Below are 19,520 nucleotides of genomic sequence, written 5' to 3'. Positions count from 1 at the left end.
TTTTTAAAATACAAAAAAAAAAAAATTATGTAATTTTTAAATCACGAAGGGTGTGACGCCGATTTTTCAAACTATGGGTGGATTATAATCAATTTGCGTATTAATTGTTAGGTTGGACATATTTAACAAAATGGTAGATGTTTATAAGCTAAATTAAAATTTCTTTTATATATGTGATTAATAATAAAGTTAAAAATATTTTTTGAATAATTTTAAACCATGCTTGTATATTAAATATGGATATTATTTTGTATGTAATAAAATTTTATATTATATAAATAAATAAATAAGCATATTTATTTATACCTAATTAGTTAATAAAGATAATGATTTGTAAGTATATATTTTTTGAAAAATGATAGAAACAAGATGTTATAACTAAATTTGATTTTTTAGAAAAAATAATTAAGATCAAAATAAAATTAAAAAAAATGAAAGTATAATACTCCCTCCGTCCCAGATACCATGTCCACGTTACCGTTTCTGTCCGTCCCACATACCATGTCACTTTCATTTTTTGGAAAATGATTACACACTTTAATCTCATTTTAAATTTTTAAATTTTATTTTTTAAAATTTTAATTAAACTAATTAGTTATCTTAATTTTAATTTATAATTATTTATATTATAGGATAATTATTTTCACTAATACATTCTTAATTATCTATTAATTACACTGCTACTAAAATACTGTGTCTACAGTGTAGCAGACACAATATTTGGGACGGAGGGAGTACTTTGTTCCAACCACAAAACAAAATGTCCTAATTAATTGAAAGTATCATACTTTGGTATAACTAAAATAAATTTTTTTTTTTTTTTTGAAAAATATTTAATTGTAATTATCATAGTTATTATAAAATGGTAGTAATAATTGGAAAAGTGGGAATTAAGCATGAAAAACGGTGTAAAAGGTAAGTGAAAGCGTGCGTGTCCAAAGTGCAAAAAGTAGACCATCATGATTATTTTTTTTTCCAATGACTTTCTATAAAATCAATAAATAAAAAAATATAATTGCCATAAAAAAAAAAAAATAGATATAATTGTGGTGTAATTTATATGATATCTAAATTTATGATCGTAAAATTATGAGTTCAAAATTTCTGTTAATATTTATTACACATAATTTTTCTAGTATAGCTTCTTCGATTAGCTAGCATGATTTGCAAGCTATTGCGATAAATTTGAAAATAGCACTTTGAATTATCACATTATATATACATATATATATAACAGTGTATTTATTTAAAAAAAATAAAATTTATTATGATTCACTTGTGATTTGAAAATTCTGCACTATATATACTCTATGGTTTTTGCATTCCAAATAAATGATATATGCAGTGACCAAATTAACATCTAAATTCCAATGGGACAAAAATTTATAATTTATTTAATATTTAACTAATAAATTTAAATAAAAAATAATGACATAATTATATATGATTTTGAATAGTTTTGGGGGACAAATTGTGTACGTATATAAATACATGAAAATTAATATTTTCAATACTAAAAAAATTATAAAAAATTGGGCTTGGGGTCAATTGTCAATTTATCCCCCAAGTCCTAGTATAGTTCTGTCCCTGGATATATGGTCTTGACGCCTCTAGATCTTGTTTGCCACACATTATTCATCTAGTGTGATTTGTCGAGTCTAGTTTAAAGATAAAGTACACTTGAAGAATAGCGCTGCGAGTTTCCACTTTATGAAAAAAAAAAACGATATATTTATTAAAAATAATAAATTTAGAATTAATTTTGAAAATGTGATATAAATAAAATAAGTACTCCATCCGTCTCATAACAAAGTATTCATTTTTTCATTTTAGTCCGTCTTATAACAAAGTATTCATTTCATTTTTTTAGTAACTATACTATCTACCTAACATTACATATACCCTTACAACTTACAATATATTACACAAATGTTATTATCTTTATATCACGCATACTAATAAGGTTATTTTAGTCATTTCTATTTTATTCTTACTACTAAAACTACGTGCAAAAAATAAATGAATATCTAGTTATGGAACGGAGGGAGTATTTGATTTTAAATTTTTTAAAAAAATCAATAGAATAATATAAAATGGAAACCGACTTTGGAGGAAACATACCCTAAAGAATTTCCAAATGCCCACTACTTTGATGTAAAAAGTTATAGATAAATCATGTTGGGGCCAAACATCTTTTCGAATATGTTTTTATGTGAAATTTGGAAACTTAATTAACTATTTTATGGGATACTTCTTGATATATTTGTTATAGAGTTTTAGAAAAATAAATAAAATTCCAAAGTAATTCTACATATGTATATATATGGCAGTAGTTTTGGCGATGATTGGTTCAAATTAGCACGATTGATTGGGTTAAATTAATACCGTGTTATTTTGACTTAACATAACCAAGGCAAACAACAAATGTTCTATATAAACACAATGCAATAATATATCATGTAGAAGCGGGGGCGGATCTACATGGAGGTTAGGGGGTCAACTAACCCTCCAATCCTCAAAATATATCTATTTTTTAGTGTAAAAAATAGTAAAATATATATATATATATTTTTTAAGTAATTTGTCTCTCCTATTTTTTTATTTAATAATGTAAAAAATTATAAAAATTTTATAATTTTGTTAATTTATATTTCTAGCCTTTAATTTTTATTTTTTTATAATAAAAAAATATTGAATTTTATGTAGTTTTGTTGAATTTCTTTTAAATTTTTTTTTGCCCGGATGTGCTATGAATTAAAAAAAAAAAAAATTGAATCGATAAAAAAAAATGATAAAAAAATCGATATTTTTGCCTCCCCAAACTTTTACTGCCGGTTCCGTCACTGTGTAGAAGCATGTGCTGTAAAATTTTATATTTGTGTTGTATAAATATATTTATTATGCTGAATTAATAATACACTGATTTGTATTAAATTATATAAAATATACCGTCAAATATGTACTATATGAAATTATATCACTTCTTATCAAATATGTGTTGTCTATTCTGATTATGCATATATTAATTTGATCCAATTAGCACTCAAATCAAAATGCTCTGTATATATGTATAGATATGTGTTTGATAAATATTATTCTCTCAATCCGCTATAATCAGGACAATTTTTTTTTTTTTTTTTTTTCTGTCAAATTTATTCATAATTCGTTTATAATAAATAATTTTATTTAGACATAATTTATTACATCAACTTTAGCAAATAATATCATTTTGTCACTATTTTTTTTTTTACTTATCGCATCTTTTTTAATTAATTATTTAATAATTTTTTTATAATACCCTATTTTGTTTTTTTATCTACTCTACATTATATTAAAATATTATTATTTTTTACTCTCTATATTCCAAACAAAATGACATAATTAGTTAGATGAAAAAAGTAAAAATTATAAACTACCATTAAAAAAAAAAGAAGAAAAATCTTATCTAATATTTATTATTATTATTATTATTCAACATCTAAATATTCAAGAAAAAATACATATAATGTATAACCGAATTATTAAATACAAATAATTAAAGTAAAACTGATTCAAAACATTAAATACAAATAATACAAATATAAATAAGAATTGAACCTACAAATCAATCAAAAATTATAAATGAAGAAAACTACAAGATAATGATAGACGAAAGCAAAGTCACATATTTTATATCATTACTGAAAAAAAAGTTGATAGTTGCAAATTTACCTTAGATTTTAATTTACCATAATTAAAAGTCACATAGAGCAATTTCATGATAAATATATATCACAACTTCTTATTTTGTCACAAGTTTCGCCACAAATATTGTCACAAAATTTTTTTGTGAATAATAAAAATATTTGTAATATTTTAAATTATTACAGATATTGCCATGATAAATTTATGTGGCTTTTTAAAGTCATGACATAAGTAACAAAAACAACCATAATTTTTTTACTACCATTCGTAGTTATTTAAAGTAACAACAAAATAACAAAATTATCTTCAATATTTTTATTTTTTACTAGTATTGTAATTGAATAGTTTTTATAAGTATACATAACTATTTAAAATGATTATATAAATATCGAAATATTCACAAAGTCTTAATTCTACATTTATTTTTATAAAAATATTGTAATTACTTACAATTATCTCGTAAATAATTTATTTAATGTAATTGGCTGCATATATTAATGTAATTGAATATTTAACTATTTATAGTTACATAATAAATTTAATAAATGTATTGTTAATTTTGAATTTCATGTGATATATTTATAAGAAAATGATTGATTTTTAAAAATAAAAATAGAAATAATTGATGAACAATTGACAGAATCCAAGAAGTTATCGTAAAAATTGTTAAATAAATTTAATAATTATTTTATATTAAATAGACAATATCGAATTTTTGTTATAAAATTTATGATGATATATTAAATAAGTATGTATATATTGTTAATAATAAATTTATAATTAATAATGTTTATATAGTTATAATATAAAATGAAACCAAAATAAACAATTATAGTAGATAGTTAAATTGATATGAGAGGTCTTTAATAACTATAAAGTCGTTTGTTCTAATTCTACCAATAAAAAGTTCTATAAAATATATTATTAAAGATGCAATATAAATAATAATAATAATAATAATTTATTATATTTACTTAGTTTGTGCCGTTACCAAATTATATAATTTTGAAGGATGAAGAAAATAGTGGCATTTATAATTACCACAATATTATAAATTCTATTTTTGCGAATTTAAAATTATTTATTGTTTAGTATCTCAAAACATATGAAAAAAAAAAAAAAAACAAATAAACCAAACTATATCTAATTTAATGATATTCAAATTTTATTACTCATTGAAATTTGAACAACAAACCAAGATACATATAAAAAAATATCTCATGTTATAGATTTAGTTTAAAATTAATTTAAAATATAGTTATAATATGAATTTTTATTTAAATAATATTTTAATGTGATATTTTATAAATAATAAAATAATTTATTTTTATTGAAAATCGTACAAAATAAATAATAGTAATTTTAAACTGAAATCACAGCCAAATAAACAAATATGAACTTCTATAAGTATCTCCTATATAATATCAAGTTACTTGTCATTTTAAAATCTCAATCCAATAAAAAATGCACATAGTATAACATGAAAAATCATATTGTAAAAAATGGGAAAAATATCAAAGATATATTTAAAACAAAAATAATTCATTTGAAATAAAAGGCATTAATTAAAAATATATATATATATATCATTTGATATCATTAATAATAATATATAAAATAATTGGAACAACTATAACACTATCATTTGACATGATTATATCAACAATATTTGTGCACATAGGAAGTGACAACCAGCCGTAAAAGTTCGGGGGCAAAATCGATTTTTTTTTTTTTGTAAAAGATAAAAAATTTTGAAAAATTTAAATGTTTTAGAAAAAATCTCAATAAAATTACATAAAATTTAATATTTTTTAATATAACAAATAAAATTTAAAGACTAAAAATATAAATCAACATACACATAAAATTTTTATGATTTTTTATATTACTAAATAAAAAATTAAGATGGACAAATTACTATAAAATACATAATTTTATTTTATTTTACATTAAAAAATATATATATATTGAGGGGTGGGGGTCAGTTGACCCTCCTAGTCCCCATGTAGTTCCGCCGCTGCACATAGGTGATGATGTTTATGAATATGTATATATATATATCGATTTCGTAGTTGTTATTTTTTAAATGCGTGCGGAATAAATCCTCAGATCGAACAAAATAGTCTGCAAGACACGCTATGTAGATAAATTACACTAGACAGGCTCTGTGTGATAGACTTGATCCAGAAGGCCTTAGTAGAAATTAAAATTGTAATATTGTAATTACAAATCAATTTACCACACCAACTCGACTACTCTTACGGCAATGATGTTGTTAAATCATTTGGTCATCCACTCTTTAGTGGCAATATAGAAACAATGAGTTCATTTTCATGGAAATAATAATAATAATAGTAATAATAATAGTATTACAACACCATCATCAAGATAACAACATTAGGATAATTTAATTCCAATATCCTAAAAGTCATCACACACATATATATATATATATATATATTATTTTTTAGAAACTAAATTGTGTAATGTTTCAATCATATTGAATTGGTATCTCAAGAAATGAATGTGCATGATTCCTCCTCACATTATCACAATATGCTCTTTTCATTACATGACAAAATGAGATTTAAGACACAAATAAGTGACATAAGCCCTTGAACTAAAGTTAATTTACTTGTCATTTGGTTTTGTTTTGATACTTTCCATTAATTTAAGATTTGATTTTTTATAAGGTGAAACATCAAGGGTTCTATTATTATTTTTTTTTGTATTATTTTTTATTTTTTTAATCTTTTAGGTGAATATGAGTTTTATATGGGATGTCATTAATGACAATTTGATGTTGGATATGATGTTATATATATATATATATATAAACTAAGATAAAAATTGAATAGTAAAAAATAAAAATAATTAAAAACACACGAGAAAACATATAGACAACGACGTAATATTTTGAATAAAAAATGTAGTGAATATAATAATTTTGAAGAAAAATAAAATTGCAATGTGGATTGAATAATACAAGTAAACACAACAATAGTTCTTTTATTCACAACACTCGTCACCTCAAAACTGACTTTTAGACATTGATTGTTGTGTTAACTGAATTTTGAGCTTGAGAATTTATATTTATAATATCTCTCCTATCGGCTCAAAAATATATTATTTTCTCATTTTCAATCCTTCGTATACAATAAAATATTTATTTTTTAGCAAATGTAGATCCTACAATACATTATAAAAGCACTTTCAAATTTATACTCATTTATATAAATATTATCATATTAATTTACATCAAGGGAAAAAAAAAAAAATACACATACTTTGTAATACCAACTACTATTAAAATACAATATTAATTAATCTTTCCGTCAAAAGCAAACAATTAATTTAAGAGCGGACATAGAAAATATATTTTTCTCATAACATAAGTTCTTCAAGAATGGTCGCATCCGTTACTCACATGATGGAGTTCGAACTCAATTAGTTCCTAATTATTCATTTGGTTGAGTAAGTTCAACTCCATACGGTAAATGAGTACCTTAGCTTGAATGGCTTGTTAGGAAAACTAACTCGTGTTTTTGTTATATATTTTTAACACTATTTAATTTACAATTTGGATCTTGTTTCTTTTAAAAAATAATTATGTTAATTTATATTTTCTATTCTAAATATTATATTTCGCTAAAATAAACCAAAATATCAAAATAAAAGCAAAATACAACGATTACACCCTTATTTTGTTATTCTTCGCTATAACAATACACTAGTTGCTATTAGGGGATCAATCCAAGAATTCTAAAATCAAAATCATTATTCAAAATTAGGTCTTTTTACATGAAGATTGATCTTTTCTACAATCTCAAGGCAATGAAAAGAATCTATATAAACACGCTAGAGCCAAATTTGCATATATAGGTCGATCACTATATTTATGTTCTTAAATTCATTTCTCGCGACTTCAACAATTCGAAAGCATACCATATCACTTGGGATCCTTTTCCACTAATTCTTGCACATATAAATACCTTGTGTGTTGATTCTATGTTCCTTAGGCTATGTTCTTTTAGGGTTTGATTTCAGTTCTTTTTTTTTTTTTAATTATGTAATATTTTGAAAATGAGTTTTTATTTAATTTTTTTATTTAAATAGTATTTCGATATAATATTATGTAAGGTTAAATAATATATATATATTTTTATCAAGAACCGTATAAATTGAATAGGGCTCTTGCCAACATAAGTATTGAGTTAAAAATCTTTATTTCTTTATTATGTTAGCTTAATTAAGAGAAATTTATTTTCATTTAAGATCTAAGTAAATATATATATATATATAATTGAGTATAATTTTTGTAGAAGAAAGAAATTATTCCTGAATTGAGGGTAATAGCAAACAAATTACTTCACTCAAGTAAGCTATACTAAAAAAAGATTAATGCACTGGTTAGATAATAAAAAATTAAAAAAAAAATTGAAAGTTTTGGGATTTTAAAAAATTTAAAATGTTGATATGATATTTAAAAAAATAAAAAAAATAAAAAATTGAAATCATGCTTAAAATTTCAAAATTACTATCTAAACTCGAGTGAAAATAGTAGAGGAATTTGCTATAGCTAGACACTTAATGTGTTTGTTTGGGGATTTGAATTTTGGATTTGATATTTAAATAATAAAAATTTTGAATTAAAATATATAATTGTATAATGTTATATAAGTAACTGTGATATTTTAAATAAAATTATTTTTTATTAGAATATAAAAAATTAAAACTAAATATTTGATTTGATTTTTAAGAAAAAAATTTAATGAATAAAAATAGTTTGGTAAAATTCTACTCCCTCCGTCACAATACAAAAACAATAATTTTATTTCCATAAATAACCATATCACTATAAAATTACCCTTACTCTTTCATTATTATTACACAATTGTCACTGCCTTTTACACTAATACATTCACAATGACAAAAATATCTTTTACCTATATTTTTTACTCACTATCAATATTCCTTAAATATCGTATTAACACAATTAAGACTATAGTTCCGGAAGGGAGGGAGTATAAAAGATAAGACCCTACATTTTATTTAAGGGTTAATTCTCCTAAAATCCCCAATTTCTAAATCATTTTCCTTATCGGTCTCTATTCATATAATTTTTCCATTTAGCTTCCTATTTATTCCATATCATTCCCTGTTTGTAATTATTACAAATTTTTACCCATTTTACCCTTTAAATAACTTTTTATTCATATTTTTATCCACTAAATATAATCCAAAACCCTTAGGTAAATAATATTTAATTATATTATTTGTTTATCTATGGAACAAATCTATTTATTTTATATTAATAAATTTTTGAATATATAATTTATTTACTTATAGCTCAATAATTTTTGCAGAATTTGTTACAATACCTTTAATTTTTATAATAGAAAAATATTTTTTCAAATAAAAATTCATTATTTTCAATCTGTTTATTATATTACTCATACTTATATTTAATTGAAATCAATATTTTTCTTATAAATATTTTATATAATTATAATGTAAGAGTTATGAATACTTTTGTATTATATATTTTATTATTATTATTATTATTTTTTGTCAATTATTATTTTTGTTATTGTAATCTTTTATTTTATATTTAAATTAATACAAAGTAGAAATAAACTATAAAAATTACAGTGTAGTTGAAAATAAAAAGAAAAAATGATAAAGAAATTAAACGAAGGTACTATAGGTTTTTACATGAATGGAGAGTAAAAAAAAATAAATTTATAAAAATAGAGAGTAAAGAAGATAAAATTAATATATAAAGAGTAAATAAAAATACGAACATAGAATTAAGAACATAGTGAAAGTTGCCATTTATTTAATACTAAGAAAGTTGATGGAATGAAACGTGACAAAAAATTATGGTGAAAATATAGAGTACATAAAAACAGAACAGCTGTGCAGATCTGTCTCCTCCCCGACACGACACCAAATTTGTTCTCCAGAAATTCTTGCAACTTCCAAACTTTTATTTATTTATTTTATTATTTTTTTATATCTCACTTTCCCATAAATCCCTTTCCTCTTCACCACCTGCTCTCCAAATATAAAAATAATTTAAAATAATAATAATCTGAATACCAAACAATGCATGCTTTGCTTTGCTTTGCTTTCTTTCTCTGACATATTCCACCTTTTACACACCATTTCCCTTTTTATGATCATTTCATTCCTTTCATTATTCTCAACAACATATCGAAATTCGATCGATGATTCATTTTTCAACAAATTACCAAAAAAAAAAAAAGAAAATTGATTTCTGTTCATCATCTGATTTTTGAATTTCATCGTCTGATTTTGAAAAAAAAATAATAATTTTAGGGTTTTGTTGTATGTAATAAAATTAAGGATCTGAGAATATGAGAGCGGCGGCGGGATTGGCGGCAATTCAGCACACCCTATCGCCGGAGGCCGCCGGAGTTGTGAATCAGTCGATCGCGGAGGCGGGCCGCCGCAACCACGGCCAGACGACGCCGCTGCACGTGGCGGCGACGCTCCTGGCCTCGCCGTCGGGATTTCTCCGGCAGGCGTGCATCCGATCGCACCCCAATTCGAGCCACCCGCTGCAGTGCCGGGCGCTGGAGCTCTGCTTCAGTGTGGCTCTTGAGCGGCTCGCCACGGCGGCGCAGAACATGCCGGAGCCGCCGGCGGGAGCCGAGCCGCCGCTGTCCAACGCTCTAATGGCCGCCCTCAAGCGCGCGCAGGCCAATCAGCGGCGCGGCTGCCCCGAGCCGCCGCCTCCACAGCCGCCGCCGCAGCTCCTCGCCGTGAAAGTAGAGCTCGATCAGCTCATCATTTCCATACTCGACGACCCCAGCGTGAGCCGCGTGATGAGGGAAGCCGGCTTCTCAAGCCCAGCCGTTAAAGCCACTGTCGAACAATTATCCATCGCCGGCAAGCCGTCCAACGCCAACACGACGTCGTTTTTGCTGAATCACTGTGCGGCCAATACGACGCCGTTTTGGCTGCAGAAACGCAATTTAAAGCTGGATGAAGAACTAGAAAGGGTTCTCGAAATCATGTCGAGAGCCAAAAAAAGAAATCCAATTCTCGTCGGCAGTTCCGACCAATCCGAGGCTGTCGTGAAATCCCTCATCAAAAGGATCGAAAACAAGGAATTGGGGATTTTCCAGAATGCAAAGGTTATTACAATTGGGAAATGTTCTTACAAAGAATTAGGTACCAAAATTGAGGACATGATCAACAATGGAGGGACAGTTGTTCTTGATTTAGGGGATTTAAAGTGGCTGGTGGATCCGCCGGAGATTCAATCTCCGGCGGCGGCCGAGCTTTCGAAACTACTAGCAAAATTCTCCGGCATCGGCGCCGGCGAAGATAACAGCCTGTGGTTCATTGGCATTGCAAGCAGTGAGACTTACTTGAGGTGCCAAGTCTACCATTCCTCCATGGAAACTGATTGGGATCTTCAGGCTGTTCCGATGTCGTCTCGATGGCCGCTTTCCGGGATGTTTCCGAGGTATTTTCATGTCGGAATTCATCGACACTAAAGTAGAACAAACAAACATTCTGATCATAGAGTTTAACAAATTTTCCGTGCTTGTTCGACAGAGTTAGTATGGATCCTCCGACGACGGCGTTAGGACAATCGTGGCATATGTTGTCTGATTTCGGGCGAAATATCGAGCTTTGCTCTCAATGTCGCGAGGATTACGAAAAAGATCTCGCGAAGCTGATGGCCGTCGAGAATTCGTTTTGTGAAGCGACGCAATCGACTTTGCCCCCGTGGATGCAGGATACCAAGCCGAAGAATGATCATCGATCACAAGTACGGACTTTTTTTCGATTTTGATTCGATGTTTTAAGTCGACAAAAATCGAATCTTTTTGTATGATTTTGGTATGTATTTTATCTTAGAGGAACGATGGCGCGGTTCTTTCGAAGAAGAAGGATCAGGAGCTTCGAAGAAAATGGAAGGATACATGCTTACATCTTCATCCAAACTTTCACCAGAAAGTTCATCGATCTCCTTCGCCGATGATGTTCATGGCAACCTCGTACGATTCGAATTCAATCGCCGGCTTGATGTCATTACAGCCTACATTGCCGGCAATGAAGCCCTTTGGACAACTTAACACTGATCAAACATCCCGAGGAATACTTAGGCGCGATAGCCCGCCCCAAAGTCCCGTAAGGACCGATTTGGTCTTGGGACGAAAAGAAGGCGAAAGATTGTCGAAGAAGGTGACAGAGGACTTACTAGGTTGCATTTGTTCCGATGTTTGGACCAAGTCGAACGATAAGTTAGTCGCCGCTTTCGACATCGATGTTTATAAGAAACTTCTCAAAGACCTTACGGCGTACGCTTGGTGGCAAGCGGAGGCCGCCTCGGCGGTGGCGTCGATAATTTCGAGACGGAAATTAGGTGATAGTAAGCGCCGGGGTGCGGGAACTAGGGGAGATCTATGGTTATTGTTCGTAGGACCCGATAGAGCCGCGAAGAAGAAAATGGCGTCGGTCGTAGGCGAGCATGTGTCCGGGACAAGCCCCATAGTGATAAGCCTCGGCTCGCCGCGGGATGACAAAGAAGTTTGCGCGACCCATCGTGGGAAAACGGTGATCGATCAAATTTCGGAGGTGGTTCAACGAAATCCGTTTTCGGTGATCGTGCTAGATGACGTCGACGAAGCAAATGTTTTTGTGCGTGGAAGTGTCGTACGTGCGATCGAGACGGGTAGGCTTGTGGATTTCTACGGTCGGAGCGTTACTCTCGGGAATGTAGTGTTCATCCTCTTGGGAAATTGGTCGAGAAGTGGTTTCGAAGCTCGATACATAGACGAGGAAAAGCTCGCTGCTTTAGCGAGCCGGAATTGGCAATTAGGGATAGTGGTAAAAGCAAAAAACGCGAAACGTCGTGCGATTTCGCCACATAGCGAAGAAACAAGGCCATTGAAGCCTCGAAAAGAGGTAGGGACATTTACCGTGTCGTTGGATCTCACTTTGGCTCCGAAGGATGATCAGATGGACGGTTGTGATTACAATACGAGCGATATTACTGTTGATCATGACAATGAAGTCGGGCAACAATGCTCATTTACGTCAGTGCCAAGTGAACTTATAGACAATGTGGATGAATTCATCGTGTTCAAGCCAATCGAGACTCGTTTGGCTTTACGGGAGATCAAGAAGAAGATCTCGTCGAAGTTCTCAGTGATTGTAGATGAAAATTTGTCAGTAGAGGTAGAGGATCGAGTTTTGGAGAAGATTTTTTCAGGATTATGGCTCGACCAGATGAGCCTTGATGAATGGATTGATAGCGTTTTGGCGCCAAGTTTGGATCAACTGAAGCCACGACTACATGCGAGAGTCGGGATTGCTCCCGTGGTTCAACTTGTGGTCGAGATCGACCGGCGCGACGGGCCGAGGAAGAGCAAATGCAATGGAGAGTGGTTGCCTAGTATCATCTTGGTATGAGAAGTTGCATTTAGGTATAGTTTTGGGGTGTAAATTTGATATTATTGGGTTTTGTCGGGGTTATATGAAAATATGGAAACTTTGTGATATTTTTATAAAAGTTTTAGGTAAGAATTTGAACATACACCTTTATTTCTTGGTAATATTTTGTCTCTTTTAAACAATGAAATCAAATTTTAGTAAATAGTATGAAAATAAAGTTAATATATATTACATATAAAATAAGTAAGGGCATGAATTTGATCCGGTCAAGTCAACGTAATTTTACCAGATTACGGTGATGACTAATATATATATATATATATATACATATCTCAACATAATTATAATACTAATATATATTATATCATAAACATATGTTATTTTATAACATAATATATGATAAAATATATACAATAAAATATATACAAATATATATTGGTGATCTTTATAGCATATGTTGCTGATCCGGTCAAATTAGCTCTATATTATTTTGGTCAGATCAACATAAAATCAACAGCCAATAAATAATAACAAAAAAAAAGGTAAAATAATTGAATTTGGAAGGTTTTGTCAATCATTTTTTACTCAGTTGTGATTATTTTGTATACTAATATATTCTTTTATATTCTTAGTACATTTATAATTATGTTCTAACTTTTAATTAGAGCTAGCAAAATTAAGCAAGGTTTAAAAATCGGATCTAAACCCAATACAAAAAAATCGTGCCGAAAATTTTCGGACCGTGTTTGGCCTGGAATGCTAAACTGGACTGTGCTGCCCGACTCGATTTATTAAAGTTAATATTTTAAATTTTAATACTTTTATATATATATATATATATTAACTAATAAAATAATAATAATAAAAAATTATAGCTTAATGATAAAGTTTATATATATATTATGACACGAGAATCTGTAGTCGCTACTCTTCGAATGCGCTTTGAGTAAATTCAACTGAAGCTAATACCAGGTAAATTATGTCTGACAAAACAAGTTGTATTAACATGTGTAAATTCAGTTCTTACTTGCATAATTTGAGTAAAATTTTTATTAAATTATTTTCAAATTAAAAGAAAAAATTAAAATGGTATGAAATTTGAAATTAAAAAAAAAAAAAAAAAAAAAGAAGAGTCGATATGTTTGTTTGGATTTTTATTTTATAGGATGTAGGATCTCTTAGTTGTGATTTAAAACGAAATATGATTTAAATTTTGGTTTAAACAGTATTTTTATATGATATTTTATGAGAAAAAATATTGTACTTTTATAAAATTTATATCAGGTGAATATTAATTTTGATTTGAAAACAATTTTAATAATTAGTCATTTTTTTACAAGAAACTGTGAAATAGTAAAGGTGTGTTTACTTGTGAGATTTTGGTTTTGAATTTTAATTTTAAATAGTAAAATTTTGAATTAAAATAGTTGTTTGATGTGATATAAGATGTGATGTTTTGAATATAAAATTAAATTTTAGTATAATAAAATAAATAAAAATTAGATGTTTGATTTGATATTTTTGGAGAAAAAAAAAATTAAAATAGTAAAATCAGGGTAAAACCTGACAAATCATGTTTATGAATTATGATTTTATTGAAAACGAGAAAAATACATAATAATAATAATAATAATAATAATAAAATATAACAGAACCTCGGCGAGTAGAATACTTCAGCAATGGTTTCTGGGACGTTACTTTACCATTTCAAATCCAACTCTAACAATTTTGAATAAAAATACACTCATTTCCGTTTTTTTTTTAAAAAATATATATATATATATATGGTATCAAAATACTATTTAAACAAAACTCAAATTAGCTTTATTTCAAAATACAACCAAACAAATCCGAAGAACCTATAATATGAGCAAAAGTCGACACAATAGAAACAAATAATCACACAATCATCAATGTTCATTTGTCACGCACAATCCTAAATCTATACTAGTATTACCTAAACATTGCTAATAATAAAATTTAGAAAATAGTTTAAATATTTTCCTTTATTTATTTAAAATAAATTCAGCCCGCGATCGATTGACATAGCTGGCCTCAAAAGATGCAGTCGAAAATATATCAACCTCAGCCAGCTAGAACATAAAATTTAAGAGAGTTCAATAATACAAAAACGCAAGTTCTTCAAGGTACCCGATTTCCTGCCACGCCCTCAATCCCGACTCTCATGTGGATATACATAACACAAGTTCGCGTATGTATTGGCAGGATCTGTTTCACGCAGCAGCAGTAGCTTTTTGTTCGATGGATTCGAACACTAGTTCGCCCACTTTCTTGCACCCCACTAGATTCTGTGCAAACGACGAAAATAATAAATCAAATCTAGAGACTTTTACACGTGAAAAAAACTAGCTAGGACAGAAAATAATCGATCAGTCAGGGATTGCGCTGTTTTTACCATCCCGGCAGAGAATATGTCGCCAGTGCGATATCCTCTATCTAGAATGTCCAAGACAGCTGCTTCGATTCGCTCGGCAGCCTTCTCCTCACCCAGCCCGTACTTTAAAAGCATCGCGGCGCTAAGCAACGTTGCCAATGGATTCGCTTTGTCCTGTATATATGTAATATATGTGCTTTGTTGTTGTGCCAGCAATTCATTAATTAAATTTATACGCAAAATTGCTTATAATTCACTTGTAGTTTGGAAAGTCTACACCATGATATAAAAACTTTTACGAGGCTTTTTCATAAATCAACTCTAAAGATTTTATGTAATACTTTTGAAAATATGAGTGAGTCTCGTACAGAGTTTTTAAATTATGAAGAAGAATAGTGCAAATTTTTCGAACCATTTGTGAATTATACGTAATTTTATCTAATTTCTTATATAAATGTACGACCGCATCAAACATACCTGACCGGCAATGTCAGGAGCGGAGCCGTGTATCGGTTCAAATAATCCCGGTCCCTACACAGTAATGTCTCAAGTATTAAGAACATTGAAAGGAATAAGAGTTTCTTCGAGCGGACTAACGTACGTACCGATTCGCCTAGGCTTGCAGATGGTAGCATCCCGATGCTTCCAGTAATCATTGATGCTTCGTCAGAAAGAATATCCCCAAACATATTGTTTGTTACAATCACGTCAAACTGCATAATGATAGGCGAAAATGACATATCATTTATGTATTTCAAGAAGCCAAAAGGGTGGGACAAAATAGATTTAAACCTGTTTAGGATTTCGAACAAGCTGCATAGACGCATTGTCAACATACATGTGTGATAGTTCGATATCGGGATATTCCAAGGCTATGAGCTCTACCCTCTTTCGCCATAGTATAGAAGACTGAATATTATGGCATTTGCATCACATTATATTAGAATTAGCTCAATCCGTTAACAAATAAAACAAAAGAAAATATTGCCTCGATGAAATTACTAGCAGAACAAATTTTATAATCAAAACATTCCGATAGCAAGTAACAAACGAATTATTTTTTACCAGAGATTACATTTGAATCTCTAATTAGCATGCTAAACATAGTAAAATATAAACTCGTCAGTTTGGGATAGCAATTGAAGAAGCTTTCTCACTGGAAGCCAATTGTTTGTGGCAGACCCAAACCAAAACGCAAACGATCGTGAAGTGCAATAAAGTAATATGGATCTTAAGACACTTCTTGCAAATGATACAAACTTGAAGATAAATAATTTGTGATAATATTACCTCTAAAACATTAGCTTTGTCAACGGAACACAATTTCCTCCGTCGTTTTCTAGCAGTTTCAAATGCAACACGAGCAATGCGATCAATCTGAAAGAAAAAGTAAAGTGAAAGGAATTTATATCATATGAACCAAGTGGATATTAATATAAACATTCTGAATAAAAACATGATATAATAATTAGTTGACAAGCTTTATGTATTTTGATTATTAAAACTACGGCACCACAAAACTAAAAGAGCTGTCAAACATTAACATTTAAAACTGTCATATTTTGTGTTTTCTAGTTTTGATGTTTTTGGAGTGGAATAATCGTGAATGCGATGTTTTGAATAAAGAATTAAAGTAAAGTGTGATGTTTTATAAACAAATTGGTAAATTCAATAAAAGAGAGAAAGAAAAAAAAAAAAAGTGGTATAAAAATCACTGAGTAAACAAACCCTTGTCACCAATAGAATCTAACAGTAAATATATACATATAAAAAAATAAGAAATGGGCCAACAGAACTACCTCTTTAGTTGAATACACCTCAGTGTTGTATCCAATTTCCTCACCATTGTCATTCGTTTTGATACCCCTCGGCTCACCAAAGTAAATACCTAAGTATTAAAGTTTTCAAGAATGATTTTAGACCATTACACGATATAAGTAAGGACAATATTCAAACAACCAGAAAGTAAAACTACCTCCAGTCAGTTCCCTTACAACCATTAAGTCCACACCTTCTGCAACTTCTTTCTTCAAGGTCGAAGCATCCACTAACTAAGACAAATTCAGAGCAAAAAACTAAATATGCGCAATCGTAATCTTATCCCCTATGTAATATAGAGACATGCTTTGCTAATATAAACAGATCATGCTGCCATACACAACCTACCAATCAAATAGATTCGTTAAGTAAACAATACTTCATGTCAATTCATCAAGTAAATGCAACTAGATACATCTAAATAAAAATGTGTGCATGTCCAAACATCTATCCGAACTTGACACATATTTTAACAAAACCAACATTTTCGATATCTGGTATCAATTTGCCAAATATTATTAGTGACTAATAATCACTCAAGCGGTAAAGTAACAAAAATTACTTTCTTTAATTTATATCATTAGGTCAAGAAGATAAGATTAACATATCTGCTGACCCTTTTAACCTAGTAGCATGTGATTGATGCTTCCTTTTCTTTTTCTTCAATACTTTTACAAACTTTATGTATTTTAATTAGTAAAATGACGGCATCATAAAACTAAAAGAGCTGTCAAACATTAACATTTAAAATTCTCAATCTTTCAAAGACAAACAACTTTCGGATCCATGCCATGTTCTAAAGCAACAAAAGTACAAAACAGTATTTTAAACAGAATATAAATAAAAACAAACAGTCTGTCCATAAAAATTTACATTTTCACCTGTGGATAGACAGTAGCTGGTCTCAAGTTTGCAAATGCTTTTAGGCCTGATCGAAGCTGAAGAAGCCCTGTCTCAGGTTTAAGATGTTTCTCAATATTATCCCATTTATACCTTCAATTATAAATATAGACCATCGAAAATGCATTAATCATCATGAAAAATAAATGAATCGAAAATAAACACCTAAAACATTGTTTCAAATATTCATCTTCATCACATTGCTGCAATACATACCCTCCTATGGCTCCTAGAAAAACTGCATCGGAATTCTTTGCAGCAGAAAGTGTCTCCTCCGGCAACGGCACTCCGGTCAAATCCAAGGCGCAGCCACCAATCGGCATCTCCTTGAAATCAATTGCAAATCCTAGCATAAACACATTTTTTGAAAATGCTAAATTAAACAGAAGAACGCAATCAAATCATCCACCAGCAACTTCAAACTTCAGTTTGTACATTACCTTCAATGGAGGCAACTAGCTTTAGCGCATTCTTCGAAACGGAAATGACTTCCGGACCAATTCCGTCCCCGGGGAGGACTACGACATTGTATTTCTTCCCCGATGGCACATCGGCAGAAGAGCGTATGCAGGAAAACTGGCGGCCGTTTCTGCCAGTCAATTTGGGACAGAGTGGCAGAGGTTTCCATGGATTGACACGCAGAGAAGCAGCCATTTCAGTTATCTAGTTCGAGTAAATTGGATCAGTTCAAACTTCCTAATTGATTAGTAAAGCAAATGCCAGAATGATTCACACATTGCTCCTACATTTTAACCATCATATAAAATCAAATCAAATCAAAATGCGTAAAGAGAAGCAACATAAGTACCATTTTCCGCTGCGTGCGATTCCACTGAAGAAGAAGACGTTGGACTGAAGAAGACGTAGAAATTAGGGCCGGCTATCGCAACGGTACCTAATAATTGGATCGGCCCCGGACCCGATTTTAGATCCGACCCTATCGAATTCGACTAAATCTAAGAGTTGCCCATTCTGTTCGGATCCTCCGGTTCAAACCACCGGTTTAAGTTTAGAACCGGCGGATTGTCCATTAAATTTATTTATTTTATTCTAGCAGTCACCACGGCCAGGGCGGCGCAGGCGCGGCGGAGTAGGAGGTGCAGGGCGAGGGTAGGTGACGAAGAAGGAGGGTAAAGAAAGAAGAAGGAAAAGAAGAACGAATTGGAGAAGAAGAAGAAGAACCTGGTGCTGCGGCGGCTATGGTCTGTCGACGTGTGTAATGTATCGATTAGGGAAATTGATGTATTTCTTATTTTGTAATAATAATAATATATTGAGTAAAAATCAT

The 19,520-nt window shown here is 29.9% G+C and overlaps 2 protein-coding genes across 2 annotated transcripts; one reads left to right on the top strand and one right to left on the bottom strand.

Moving 5' to 3' along the window:
• Positions 1–9,858: 9,858 nt before the first annotated feature.
• LOC127258023 (protein SUPPRESSOR OF MAX2 1-like) lies at positions 9,859–13,245 on the top strand. The gene is made up of 3 exons (XM_051284665.1): positions 9,859–11,182; positions 11,275–11,491; positions 11,581–13,245. Exons 1-3 carry the CDS (start codon positions 10,065–10,067, stop codon positions 13,135–13,137), a joined length of 2,892 nt encoding a protein of 963 aa, XP_051140622.1. The 5' UTR covers positions 9,859–10,064; the 3' UTR covers positions 13,138–13,245.
• Positions 13,246–14,966: 1,721 nt separating this feature from the next.
• On the bottom strand, positions 14,967–19,437 carry LOC127259524 (3-isopropylmalate dehydrogenase, chloroplastic-like). Its single transcript, XM_051286905.1, has 12 exons — positions 19,041–19,437; positions 18,673–18,895; positions 18,449–18,578; positions 18,214–18,325; positions 17,490–17,565; positions 17,314–17,402; positions 16,805–16,891; positions 16,307–16,423; positions 16,120–16,227; positions 15,992–16,045; positions 15,536–15,688; positions 14,967–15,428 (listed from the first exon to the last, which is right to left on the bottom strand). Exons 1-12 carry the CDS (start codon positions 19,041–19,043, stop codon positions 15,354–15,356), a joined length of 1,227 nt encoding a protein of 408 aa, XP_051142862.1. The 5' UTR covers positions 19,044–19,437; the 3' UTR covers positions 14,967–15,353.
• Between the last annotated feature and the right edge of the window lie 83 nt (positions 19,438–19,520).

This window comes from Andrographis paniculata, unplaced genomic scaffold, assembly GCF_009805555.1.
Source record: "Andrographis paniculata isolate CXL003 unplaced genomic scaffold, ASM980555v1 Contig14END, whole genome shotgun sequence".
Lineage (NCBI taxonomy): Eukaryota > Viridiplantae > Streptophyta > Magnoliopsida > Lamiales > Acanthaceae > Andrographis > Andrographis paniculata.
Note: the sequence above shows the minus strand (reverse complement) of the source record. Positions and strands in the feature narration are given on the sequence as shown.